This window comes from Oncorhynchus mykiss, chromosome 3 (genome assembly GCF_057628025.1).
Source record: "Oncorhynchus mykiss isolate SJ-2025 chromosome 3, ASM5762802v1, whole genome shotgun sequence".
Lineage (NCBI taxonomy): Eukaryota > Metazoa > Chordata > Actinopteri > Salmoniformes > Salmonidae > Oncorhynchus > Oncorhynchus mykiss.
Window position 1 is genome coordinate 70125332 of NC_143024.1, and position 13538 is coordinate 70138869.

The 13538-nt window shown below is 41.1% G+C and overlaps 1 protein-coding gene across 1 annotated transcript in view; it reads left to right on the forward strand.

Moving 5' to 3' along the window:
- Positions 1 to 13538, forward strand: part of LOC110504354 (low-density lipoprotein receptor-related protein 1B) — a 422565-nt gene that overhangs the window by 241797 nt on the left and 167230 nt on the right. The window contains exons 18-21 of the mRNA XM_036965026.2: positions 770 to 886; positions 5449 to 5529; positions 5919 to 6089; positions 10577 to 10759. Coding sequence (XP_036820921.2) covers positions 770 to 886; positions 5449 to 5529; positions 5919 to 6089; positions 10577 to 10759 — 552 coding nt within the window. The remainder of the gene's footprint in view (positions 1 to 769; positions 887 to 5448; positions 5530 to 5918; positions 6090 to 10576; positions 10760 to 13538) is intronic.

Below are 13538 nucleotides of genomic sequence, written 5' to 3' on the forward strand. Positions count from 1 at the left end.
AAATGGTTTGTCAAGATCGGTTTGGAAGAACTTGACTGGCCTGCAAAGAGCCCTGACTTCAACCCCATTTAATATCTTTGGGATGAATTGGAACGCCGACTGCGTGCCAGGCCTAATTGCCCAACATCAGTGCCCGATCTCATTAATGCTATTGTGGCTGAATGGCAGCAAGTCCCTGCAGCAATGTTCCAACATCTAGTGGAAAGCCTTCCCAAAAGAGTGGAGGCTGTTATAGCAGCAAAGAGGGGGAACAACTCCATATTAATGCCCATGATTTTGGAATGAGATGTTCTATGAGCAGGTGTCCACATATGTTTGATCATGTTGGTCATGTAGTGTATAAGGGAGTTTGTCCCAATACTTATGGTCTCCAAAATGGGGGGACTATGTATAGAAAATGCTGTCATTTCTAAACGGTTCACCCGATAGGGATGAAAATACCCTCAAATTAAAGCTGACAGTTTGCACTTTAACCTCATAGTCATTGTATCATTTAAAATCCAAAGTGCTGGAGTACAGAGCCAAAACAACAAAATGTGTCACTGTATGTGACTGAAAGGTTAGTTTAAGGGCTCTGCTCGTTTACTGCAGACTTGATATATGTGATATATCTGTCATGGAGAGATCAACTTAAGCTCCACAGGCCTGACATTGAGATGCCAAATGATTGAATGATCAATAGGGGGCTGAACATGTCTGGCTTTAACTTAACACCCATGTGATTGAATTACAAATGCTCTGCTGTCTTCCATGCCTTTCTCTTTCTCAGCCCAGGCCTGTCAGCCCAACCAGTTCTCCTGTCGGAACGGACGCTGTATCCCCCAGGCCTGGCGCTGCGACCGAGACGACGACTGCGGGGACATGTCCGATGAGACTTCCTCCTGTGGTGAGTCAGACTCTCAGTCTGCATTATATGGCCCTGAATCCTGGCGATAAACTCAGTTTTTGATTATGTGTGATCGTTAAGGGTGAGTATCTCAAGTTAGGTTTCAGCCCTGTAAGATTATTCACACTAAAACGACCTAGTAGACCAAAACAGAACAAACACTCTCTGCTGTTTATGTTTTTGGAAAGGAAGGACAGTGCTGAGTTTTTAAACGCCAAGAGAGGCTTTCAAAGAAGATGTGACCACTTTTACGATGACACTGTCAGATCTGAAGATTCTATTGACCTCATCCCCAACCTTGAGAGGAAAAGAAAAGGACATACCGCTGTGAGGTGTAGCTCAGAGGAAATGGTTCAGTGGAAAAGACAGCTAGTCTTTTAGTGACCCAGCTACACCAGAGAAGCCTTAAAAGTATTTCAAAATATGCCTCCTGGTGAGACAACAGAATGCTAGCTTGGCTGTTTGAACTCTTAGTGTGTGTTCTTGTCTAGTGCACAGCAGCCGTTTGGTTATATTTCTATTAAAATATAAGGCTTGTTCTTAGCTAATTTCTGAAAAGTAAAATGCAATATCCAATTGAACAAACAAAGGTTGTTGAATATGATTAATGAGCAGGCTATTGGGTTACCTTCTAATTGGCATAGTCTTAGTTGTGAAGGGGTGGCATGAGTGTACCAGTGTGCTTATTATTTGGAGAAATAAGAATATATTTATTGTGATGTTCTTGCTATCTATCTGACACTGTTTTCAAGCAGTTTTCCCTAAATCTAATTTTCCTACAAAAATCTCCCTTAGAGCTATTTCTTAATTTACTAGTTCCTTGAATACTTTGTTGTCTCTCGTACATTGCTTGTTTCATTCATGTGAGTTTTAGCAGTTACATTATTAAATAGCCTTGAGTCCTCAGGGCCAGGAGCTGAGCATTCACTTCTTACTCACTGATTAAGGAGTTAGAATGATGCTGCGAAATAACACTTATAGCATTTAAAAAAAAAAAACATTTTAGTGTGGCAGAATTACACAGTGTATCAAAACTTATATCAAAGTAAGTTGTAGTGCTTGCCATTTTTATGACCCAACAGTTTATTTTGTTTTCATATTTCTTTTTACAGTACCTGATTTCAACTGGCTATACTGTAACTTGTTATCTTTCTGGTACACTAGTCTAATCTCATAACTATACTTTGTGTGACTTTCATGCAGAGGGAGCTTTCCAGGCCGTAAGTTACATATTTAGTGATGTGAGGTGGAAATAGTTTAATTACTTACAGATCGTAAAAAAACTGGGAAAACACCTTTAAAAGGGTTTTAAAACCTCCTGCCCCTTCACTGTTTGTGGTAAAGATGGCACATGGCAATCTCTGATGATCAGTGCAAGGCCCTGTATAGTGTTGTATCGTCTCTGACTCCTTTGTGTGCTTACTAAGCTGCTTCAATACACAGTCACAAACAGCCAGGGTGTAAGCTGTAATTAAAGTTCATGCTCGACTTCATTCAGTCATAATCAAGCTGCGCTGCAAAACATATTCTCTCTCATAGTGTTGTCTGAGATTCCTCAGGCATTACTGCGCTGTAGGTGTTCCCACAGAGTCTCTGGAAGCTCAATTTTCTCCACTGCAGCGACGGTGGGTTATTAAAACCTGAAGCATCACGTTGCGATTGAGCCGTTGTTGCTCCTAGACGTTTCCACTTCACAATAACAGCACTTACTGCACTTACAGCTCTATCAGGGTAGACATTTGCCAAACTGACTTGTTGGAAAGGTGGCATCCTATGACGGTGCCAAGTTTAAAGTCACTGAGCTCTTTAAGGCCATTCTACTGCTAATGTTTGTCTATGGAGATTGCGTTGCTGTGCGCTCAATTTTATACACCTGTAAGCAAAGGGTGTGGCTGAAATAGCCTAATCCACTAATTTGAAGGGGTTTAGACATACTTTTGTGTATATATATATATATGTGGTGAACATTCACTGTGTCTTAACTAACGCCCTAGGTGTCTGTAGCAATAGGGATTCCAAAGAATCAATTACAATTAAGTCTCTGAGTTTAATAAAGCTCCTGCCCTGTAATGGAAATATCTCAGAAATTGAAACTAGGTTGAATGTGACGGGAATACAAATGCAGATCACAAGTATTTAGGGGTATGGCACATCCATATGCGCAGATTCACATTGGCACTCTGAGGCGGTGGAATATTTAGCCACCAGCACCATCAACAGCAGTTAGAGAAAGTTAGCTAGGGTATCTCCTTGACCACACTGGAAGAAGTAAGGAGCAGATGTTGGTTAATTACCATGGTGTTAATTGGTTTTCAGCAGTTAGCTAGCAGAGACACTGTCTGTCAAAGCAGCACTAGCTGGTGTGTTTAGGTGGTGTGTTTTTCCACCGAGCGGTGAGCTACGCTAAACTCCCAATGGGAAAACTGTGTTGTTGTTGTACTGACACAGCTGCCACTCTCTTTTATTGATTAAAGCAGCGTTTCTAACACAGAGGCATTATTTCTCTACATTATTTTGGATTAACCCAAAACATCTGGGGATGAATCATGTTCTTTCCGTCTCCGATTTAATTAGATGTTTCATGTTAACCTGAATCTGTATTTTTTCGCAGGTCTCATTGATCAGACTTAAATATGAGTTATGATCAATTGAGTCCTAAATGAGCTTTTCTACCTGAAAACAAGCATCACTCGCACATACAGTATACATAATGCCCTGTCCAAAAGGTGCATGCAAATTAAGGGTGCCATTTACAACAGCCACAATTGCATCCAGTATTAGCATATTCGTTAGGCATATTTCCATGAATTTTCATGTGTTTATCATAACATTCAGTGTTGCGGTAGCTCTTAACTTGCTGCAGGTAATTTATTTCGGCCTGCAATACACATATAGTCAAAAAGATGAGTAGTGAGGACTAGGGTTCTGAACCCCTCCCTCTGCAACTAGATCCTGGACTTCCTGACGGGCCGGCCCCATGTGGTAAGGGTAGGCAACAACACCTCCGCCACGCTGACCTTCAACACAGGGGCCCATCAGGGGTGTGTGCTTAGTCCCCTCCTGTACTCCTTGTTCACCCACGACTGCGTGGTCGCTCATGACTCCAACACCATCAAGTTTGCTGACTACACAACGGTGCTAGGCCTGATCACCAACGGCGATGAATCAGCCTACAGGGAGGAGGTCAAAGACTTAGCAATGTGGTGCCAGGACAACAACTTGACGTCGTGGACTATAGGAGAAGGACTATAGGAGAAAGAGGGGAGTGCATGCCCCCATCCACATCGACGGGGCTGTTGTGGAGCGGGTCAAGAGCTTCAAGTTCCTTGGAGTCCACATCACTATGGACTTAACATGGTCCACACACACCCGCAAAGTCGTGAAGAGGGCACGGCATTACTGAAAAGACTTGTCATGCACCTTCGAGAGCATCTTGACTGGCTTGGTATGGCAATTGCACCACCCGTGACCGCAAAGTGCTACAGAGGGTGGTGCGAACAGCCCAGTACATCACTGGGCTGTTCGCCATCCAGGACCACTATATCAGTAGGCGTCATAGGCCTGAAAAATTGCCAAACAATCCAGCCACCCAAGCCATAGACTGTTCAATCTGCTACCGTCCGGCGAACTGTACGGGAGCATCAGCTCTCGGACCAATAGGATCCGAGACGGCTTCTACCTCAAAGCCATAAGACTGCTAAATAGCCAGACTGCTAAATAGTCAATTAATGGTACCCAAACTGTCTGCACTGACTCAATCTTGCACTGACCCTACGCACACTCACTAGACTTTATATACACTCCATATACTCACTCACACACACTACACTCACTCCCACACAAAACCCTCACACATTCACATACACTACATGTGCGCACACACAACACACACACACATACCGACACAACACACATACACAGAGACACCGAGCTGTCTGTTTAAACAACTAGCACACAGCTTAGACACCCATGCATACCACACAAGACATGGGTCTCTTCACAGTCCCCAAGTCCAGAACAGACTATGGGAGGCACATAGTACTACATAGAGCCATGACTACATGGAACTCTATTCTACATCAGGTAACTGATGCAAGCATTAGAATCAGATTTAAATAACATATAAAAATACACCTTATGGAACAGCGGGGACTGTGAAGCAACACAAACATAGGCAGCAGCTAATGGGGATTCATAATACCCACATACTGTACATACACACACTTTTACACTCTTAATTTGCTGCTGCTACTCTGTTCTTTATTTTACTCTTATTATTATCCATTCGGATGCCTAGTCACTTTACCCTGCCTTCATGTACATACCTACCTATTTCATTTTTAATAATTATTTTTTAACTCTGCATCGTTGGGCAAGGTTCGTAAGCAGGCATGTCACTACGAAGTCTCCAACAGTTATATTCGGCGCATGTGATAAATACAGTTCGATTATGGAGTGTTTGTAATGAGTTTCAGACAATGTATTTTCAGAATGAATGTGGCCCTATGGGTTTGAGGTTTAGATAACAATAGTTGATTGTCTCTCTGCCTTTGTGTCTACAGCATTCCCGACCTGTGAGCCCCTCACCCAGTTCAGCTGTTCCAATGGGAGATGCATCAGTGTCAAGTGGCATTGTGATTCAGGTACGTTTCTACTGAAAACCTATAGCAGTTTCTCCCTCAACGACCATCCTTGAGAATCTGGTATGATTGTACAGAGCTTCAATAAAGATGAGCAACTTTGACGTCAGAATACTCAAGGACAGAAGGTGAGAAACACTGAGCTACTGTACATTTCATGAACCTCATATAACCCACAACTTTGAAATCAACCACTGTCTCCTTATGTAACTAAAGTGGTTTGGAAAACCACACCCATGCGCTGAGTACTATAACCTTGCCTGTAAGTGAAGACTTATGTTACCTCCCCAAGCTAATGCATAGGCTTTAGCTTAGCATGCTAACACAGTTTAATGATATGCAGGAGTCAAACCTAGTCAGTCATACTTACTCTTTTTCTTCTGTATCCCTAGATGATGACTGTGGAGATGGTAGTGACGAGGTTGGTTGTGTCCACTCCTGCTCCAACACCCAGTTCCAGTGCTCCAGTGGGAGGTGTATCCCAGACCACTGGGCCTGCGATGGGGACAACGACTGTGGGGACTTCAGCGACGAGAACACTACTTGTGGAGGAGATGGAGCTGGTGAGAGAAACAATGCTGTTATTTGTAATACCTGTATCGTAGCACTTTTTGTTAGCAATTACAAGATTATGTGCCCACAGTTAAGATAAACCATGCTGCTACTACTACCATGAATCCATAATGAAAATTATACTCTAAATGATAGCTCCATCCCTCATTTTGTCAAATACATTTTGCACTAAGTATCACGTTATCTATCTCAGCATGAGGTTTCAAGTCAGGCTTACTACTCCTCATTACTACACATGTATCAGTGATTGTAACTATCAATTATTCAATTGCCATTTAAATCAGTAGAAAGATTTTTTTTAAGATAATGATGAGTTCAAAGTAACTATTAATTGGCCTGGTCTAATGTCCTTAAGTCTTCATCCTCCTCACTCGGCTCTCGCTCGGCTGATCTAATCTCATCTACTCTTCACAAGAGTACAACCATCAAGAATATTTTAATCTGTTATAATTACCCCAGAAGGCTGAGCTGGGCCCGGCCGGCTGGAATACTCACAGCTCACTAGCCTGTCACTAGAATGAGGAAGCTATTCATCAAACCGTGTCCTGATGTCAAGCCTGAGCCCCAGCTCCAGCCTTTTCCTCTCTACTCTAACACAGTGTAGTGTTGCTGTGTTGTGGGCCACCCCAGGGGTAACAGCTCTGGATCAGCAGGCTCTGACTGTTATGGAAATCCTTCTGATCTCTGACATCCAAGCATTAAACGTGTTTTCTTTTTGGAAGTCATGGTTTTTTGCATAGAAAAGTCTTGGGTGGGCTGCCTAACTGTTTTGTTAGGCAGCCCACCCATGTCCAAACAGTAAAAAAAACAAAAAAAACTAGATATAAAGCATGCAGGAAAGGTAATGGACCTATATATTTTTAAATATGGTCCTCTTTGAGAACTCACAATTACCAAAATAAAGGCTAGACAGTCAGGGAGATTCTAAAATTCAAAACATTATGCATTCAGGAGTATTTTGATCATTGATTTTGTAAGCATAGCATAAGCCATGGCATAATGTGTAGAATTGCAGGAAAATAGCTTTAAAATCGCACCAATGGCCACACCCACTGCAATGCCCCCAGCCACAGCCACCACCTAAGCCCCATTTTGATCCAGAAAAAATCCTGGAAATGAAAAATAAATTATTGGCAATGTGGAAGTGGTTAGGTTATATACAGTCGGTCTTGTGACTACTTAGCTAGCATGATTCTAAATGTAATTTAAAACAATATATATAACCCAATATTGTCAAAAAACAAACAAATTTCCGCTGTTACATAAGGATTCTATTTATAGTGCCTTGTAAAAGTATTCATCAACCTTGGCGTTTTTCCTGTATTGTTTTTTTGAGGGGATTTCATGTAATGAACATACACAAAATAGTCCAAATTGGTGAAGTGAAATTGAAAAAATTACTTGTTTCAAAAAAATGGAAAAGTGGTGCGTGCATATGTATTCACCCCCTTTGCTATGAAGCCCCTAAATAAGATATGGTACAACCAATTACCTTCAGAAGTCACATAATTAGTTAGATTGCACACAGGTGGACTTTATATAAGTGCCACATGATCTCAAGTAGAGGTCGACCGATTATGATTTTTCAACGCCAATACCGATTATTGGAGGACCAAAAAAGTCGATACCGATTAATCGGAGGATTTCTTTAAATATATATTTTTATTTGTAATAATGACAATTACAACAATACTGAATGAACACTTATTTTAACTTAATATAATACATAAATAAAATCAATTTAGCCTCAAGTAAATAATGAAACATGTTCAATTTGGTTTATATAATGCAAAAACAGAGTGTTGGAGAAGAAAGTAAAAGTGCAATATGTGCTATGTAAGAAAGCTAACGCTTCAGTTCCTTGCTCAGAACATGAGAACATATGAAAGCTGGTGGTTCCTTTTAACATGAGTCTTCAATATTCCCAGGTAAGAAGTTTTAGGTTGTAGTTATTATAGGAATTATAGGACTATTGCCCTCTATACCATTTGTATTTCATTAACCTTTGACTATTAGATGTTCTTACAGGCACTTTAGTATTTCCAGTGTAACAGTATACCTTCCGTCCCTCTCCTCGCTCCTCCCTGGGCTCGAACCAGTAACACAACAACAGCCACCCTCGAAGCAGTGTTACCCATGCAGAGCAAGGGGAACAACTACTAGAAGGCTCAGAGCGAGTGACGTTTGAAACGCTTACTAGCTAGCCATTTCACTTCGGTTACACCAGCCTCATCTCGGGAGTTGATAGGCTTGAAGTCATAAACAGCGCAATGCTTGACGCAACGAAGAGCTGCTGGCAAAACGCACGAAAGTGCTGTTTGAATGAATGTTTACGTGCATGCTTCTGCCTACCACCGCTCAGTCAGATACTTGTATGCTCAGTCAGATTATATGCAACGCAGTACATGCTAGATAATATCTAGTAATATCATCAACCATGTGTAGTTAACTAGTGATTATGATTGATTGTTTTTTATAAGATAAGTTTAATGCTAGCAAGCAAACTTACCCTGGCTTACTGCATTTGCGTAACAGGCAGTCTCCTTGTGGAGTGCAACGAGAGAGAGGCAGGTCTGTAAGGTTGCAAGATTGGGTCCCCCAAGCTGACAAGGTGAAAATCTGTCGTTCTGCCCCTGAACGAGGCAGTTAACCCACCATTCCTAGGCAGACATTGAAAATAAGAATGTGTTCTGAACTGACTTGCCTTGTTAAATAAAGGTATTAAAAAATAATAATAATAATACAAAATCGGCAAATCGGCGCCCAAAAATACCGATTTCCGATTGTTATGAAAACTTGAAATCGGCCCTTCCGATTAATCAGTCTACCTCTAATCTCAATATATATATATACCTGTTCTGAAAGGTCTCAGAGTCTGCAACACAACTAAGCAAGGGGCACTACCAAACAAGCGGCACCATGAAGACCACTGAGCTCTTCAAACAGGTCAGGGACAGAGTTGTGGAGAAGTACAGATCAGGATTGGGTTATAAAAAAAATATCTGAATTTTTGAACATCCCACGGAGCACCATTTCAATCCATTATTAAACACCTGAAAGAATATGGCACCACAACAAACCTGCCAAGAGAGGGCCGCCCACCAAAACTCATGGACCAGGCAAGGAGGGCATTAATCAGAGGCAACAAAGAGACCAAAGATAACCCTGAAGGAGATGCAAAGCTCCACAGCGGAGATTGGAGTATCTGTCCATAGGACCACTTTAAGCCATACACTCCACAGAGCTGGGCTTTACGGAAGAGTGGCCAGAAAAAAAGCCATTGCTTAAAGAAAAAAAATGAGCAAACACGTTTGGTGTTTGCCAAACGGCATGTGGGAGACTCCCCAAACATATGGAAGAAGGTTCTCTGGTTAGATGAGACTAAAATGTAGCTTTTTGGCCATCAAGGAAAACGCTATGTCTGGTGCAAACCCAACACTTCTCATCACCCTCTAGAACATCAGTCCCCACAGGGAAGCGTGGTTGTAGCATCATGCTGTGGGATGTTTTTCATTGGCAGGGACTGGGAAACCGGTCAGAATTGAAGGAATGATGGATGACGTTAAATACAGGGAAATTCTTGAGGTAAACCTGCTTCAGTCTTCCAGAGATTTGAGACTGGGACGGAGGTTCACCTTCCAGCAGGACAATGACCCCAAGCATACTCCTAAAGCAACACTAGAGTGCTTAAAGGGGAAACATTTAAATGTCTTCGAATGGCCTAGTCAATGCCCAGACCTCAATCCAATTGAGAATCTGTGGTATGACTTAAAGATTGCTGTACACCAGCGGAACCCATCCAACCTGATGGAGCTGGAGCAGTTTTGCCTTGAAGAATGGGCAAAAATCCCAGTGGCTAGATGTGCCAAGCTTATAGACACATACCCCAAGAGACTTGCAGCTGTAATTGCTGCAAAAGGTGGCTCTACGAAGTATTGACTTTGGGGGGGTGAATAGTTATGCACGCTCAAGTTTAAAAAATTTTGGTCTTATTTCTTGTTTGTTTCACAATAAAAAATATTTTGCATATTCAAAGTGGAAGGCATGTTGTGTAAATCAAATGATACAAACCCCCAAAAATACATTCTACATTGTTGAATAATAGTGAAGACTCCTTCCTTGTCACAACACAATAACTGTCTTTTCCTTATTAAGAAGGAAATAAATTCCACAAATTAACTTTTAACAAAGCACACCTGAAAATTGAAATGCATTCCATGTGACTTGTTGAGAGAATGCCAAGAGTGTGCAAAGCTGTCAAGGCAAAAGGTTGCTGCTTTGAAGAATCTCAAATATAAAATTTATTTTAATTTGTTTAACACGTTTTTTGGTTTCTACATGATGCCATATGTCTTATTTCATAGTTTTGATGTCTTTACTATTATTCTACAATTAAAGTACAAATAAAGAAAAACCCTTGAATGAGTAGGTGTGTCCAAATGTTTGACTTGTACTGGATGTATATTTTCCCTTGCAGCATTGCCTCCTGTGATAGAGTGCACCAGGGATGAGTTCCACTGTACAGCAGATGGGACGTGTATCCCAGAGCGCTGGAGGTGTGATGGAGACAAAGACTGTGAGGATGGGACTGACGAGATGTCCTGTGAGGGCACCAAGAGGATGTGCGACCCCAAGGCCAAGTTCACCTGCAAAGACACAGGTACTGTATGGAATGCTGTAGCTAAGAGACTACTCCGTCAGTAACTGGAACCCAGAAACAAAACTTGTTAGCTACACTGTTTGTCTAACAGCACAATATGGACAGACAGAATATTCTATCTTTGACCATTACATTAATGCTAAACTAGGAGCAAAGTTAAATGTCTGTAGTTGATCAACATCAAATGGCAAAATTGGAAACATGTTTAAAACACATATAAACTCTACATTCTCTAACTCTCCATGTAGTATGTCATGGGTATAGCATAGATTTTATAATATCATCTCTTTTCTCCCGGAATGTGCAACAGCGAATCAATTCTCCATGTGATGTAGCTTTAAAATTGGGCCTCTAAATTGGGATGCTCTGTAATCCAGGCTTCACACAGTCACAGGCATAGCTGCATTAACAATGATACATTCTGGCATATCGAGAGCTTGGTATTATCTGCATTTTTGCAGTGGTGGAAAAAGTACCCAACTGTCGTACCAGAGTTAAAATAAAGATGCCTTAATAGAAAATGACTCGAGTAGAAGTGAAGGTCACCCAGTAAAATACTACTTGAGGAAAAGTCTGAAAGTATTTGGTTTTAAATATACTTAAATATCAAAAGTAAATGTAAAAGTATAAATCGTTTCAAATTCCAAATATTAAGCAAACCAGACAGCAACATTTTTGTTTTTTAAATTTACGGATAGCCAGGGGCACACTCCAACACTCAAGACAATTTACAAACGAAGTATGTGTTTAGTGAGTTCGCCAGATCAGAGGCAATATGGGATGACCCGCTTGATAAGTGTGTGAATTAGACAATTTTCTTGTCCTGCTAAGCATTCAAAATGTAATGGGTACTTTTGGCTGTCAGTGAAAACGTATGGAGTAAAAAGTATAGAATTTTCTTTAGGAATGTAGTAAAGTAAAAGTTTTGAAAAATATAAATAATAAAGTACAGATACCTCAAAAAACTACTTAGGTAGTTTTTGGTAGTATCCCTAGGATCATGCCTCAGGACTACCTGCCCTGATGACTCCTGGCTGTCCCCAGTCCACCTGGCTGTGCTGCTGCTCCAGTTTCAACTGTTCTGCCAGCGGCTAGGGAACCTTGACCTGTTCACCGGACGTGCTACCTTGTCCCGGACCTGATGTTTTTGACTTTCTCTCTCTCTCTACGGCACCTGCTGTCTCGACCTCTGAAGGCTTGGTTATGAAAAGCCAACTGATATTTACTCCTGAGATACTGACCTGTTGCACCGTCTACAACCACTGTGATTATTATTTGACCCTGCTGATCATCTATGAACGTTTGAACATTTTAAAGAACAATCTGGCCTTAAATGGCCATGTACTCTCATAATCTCCACACAGCACATCCAGAAGAGGACTGGCCACCCCGTAGAGCCTGGTTCCTCTATAGATTTCTTCCTAGGTTCCTGCCTTTCTAGGGAGTTTTTCCTTGTCACCGTGCTTCTACATCTGTATTGGGCATTATAAATACATTTGATTGAAATTTTATTGATAGTATTTTTACTTAAGTACTTTACACTACTGCCTTTTTTGTCAGAATTTAGGGTTTGACATAGCCTTGTTCTGTTAAATCATCTCTACCTATACACTAAATATACAAAACATTAAGGACACATGCTCTGTCCATGACACAGACTTACCAGATGAAGCTATAATCCCTTATTGATGTCACTTGTTAAATCCACATCAATCAATGTAGATGAAGGGGAGGAGACATGAATTGTGTATGTGAGCCATTCAGAGAGTGAATGGGCAAGACAAACAATTTAAGTGCCTTTGAACAGGATATGGTAGTAGGTGCCAGGTGTACCGGTTTGAGTATGTCAAGAACTGCAACACTGTTGTGTTGTTCACACTCAACAGTTTCCTGTGTGTATCAAGAATTGTTCACCACCCAAAGGACATCGAGCCAACTTGACACAACTGTGGGAAGCTTTCGAGTCAACATGGGCCAGCATCCCTGCGTAACACTTTCGACACCTTGTAGAGTTCATGCGCCGACGAATTGAGGCTGTTCTTAGGGAAATGGGGGGGGTGGGGTGCAACTCAATATTAGGAAGGTATTCCTAATGTTTTGTACAGTGTATTGTACTCTAAATACACCGGTGGTTCATGTTGTTAAGTTCAAAAGAATACAATATAAAAATTGCTGACACCATTCAATCATATAAGGGTTCGGGATTTTAAAGCCAATTTTCTCAGAAATCTTTTTGCAGATAGAACCAAGTTCTCGATTATCTGTGTGTGGCTGATTCTACCCCCTGCAGTGGTTCCACCTGCATTCACTGCCTCTTTGTAATTCAAAATGGCGAGTAAGGGTAATTTAAGATTACCCCTGGTAGCAGGTATCAGGAGGCTGTAATGATCTAGCTGTGGATTTTCACATGAAGTAAAGATTTTCACTCACAACTGTGGCTGTGCCTGTTGATGCACTCACACAATGAAGAAGATTTTTGACATTACCTCATGCAATGTATACTGCATGAAAATATAAATGCAATATATGTCGTGTCTTTGGCTATGTCGGATTAAGTGATATGACATGCTATTCTATAAAATCATTACTCTGTAATTAATTAATATTACCTCATTAAGCTACTCAGGAAAATATTTAACTGGAAAGTCGGGGCAGCATGAAAGAATGTTTATAGAGCTGTTATCTTCCGAATAAACTCTTCAAGACCTGATAATCTTTTACATCAGTAGCAGTCAATATTTAATCATCACCTTATTTAGTCTCATCTGAAAGTTGTAAA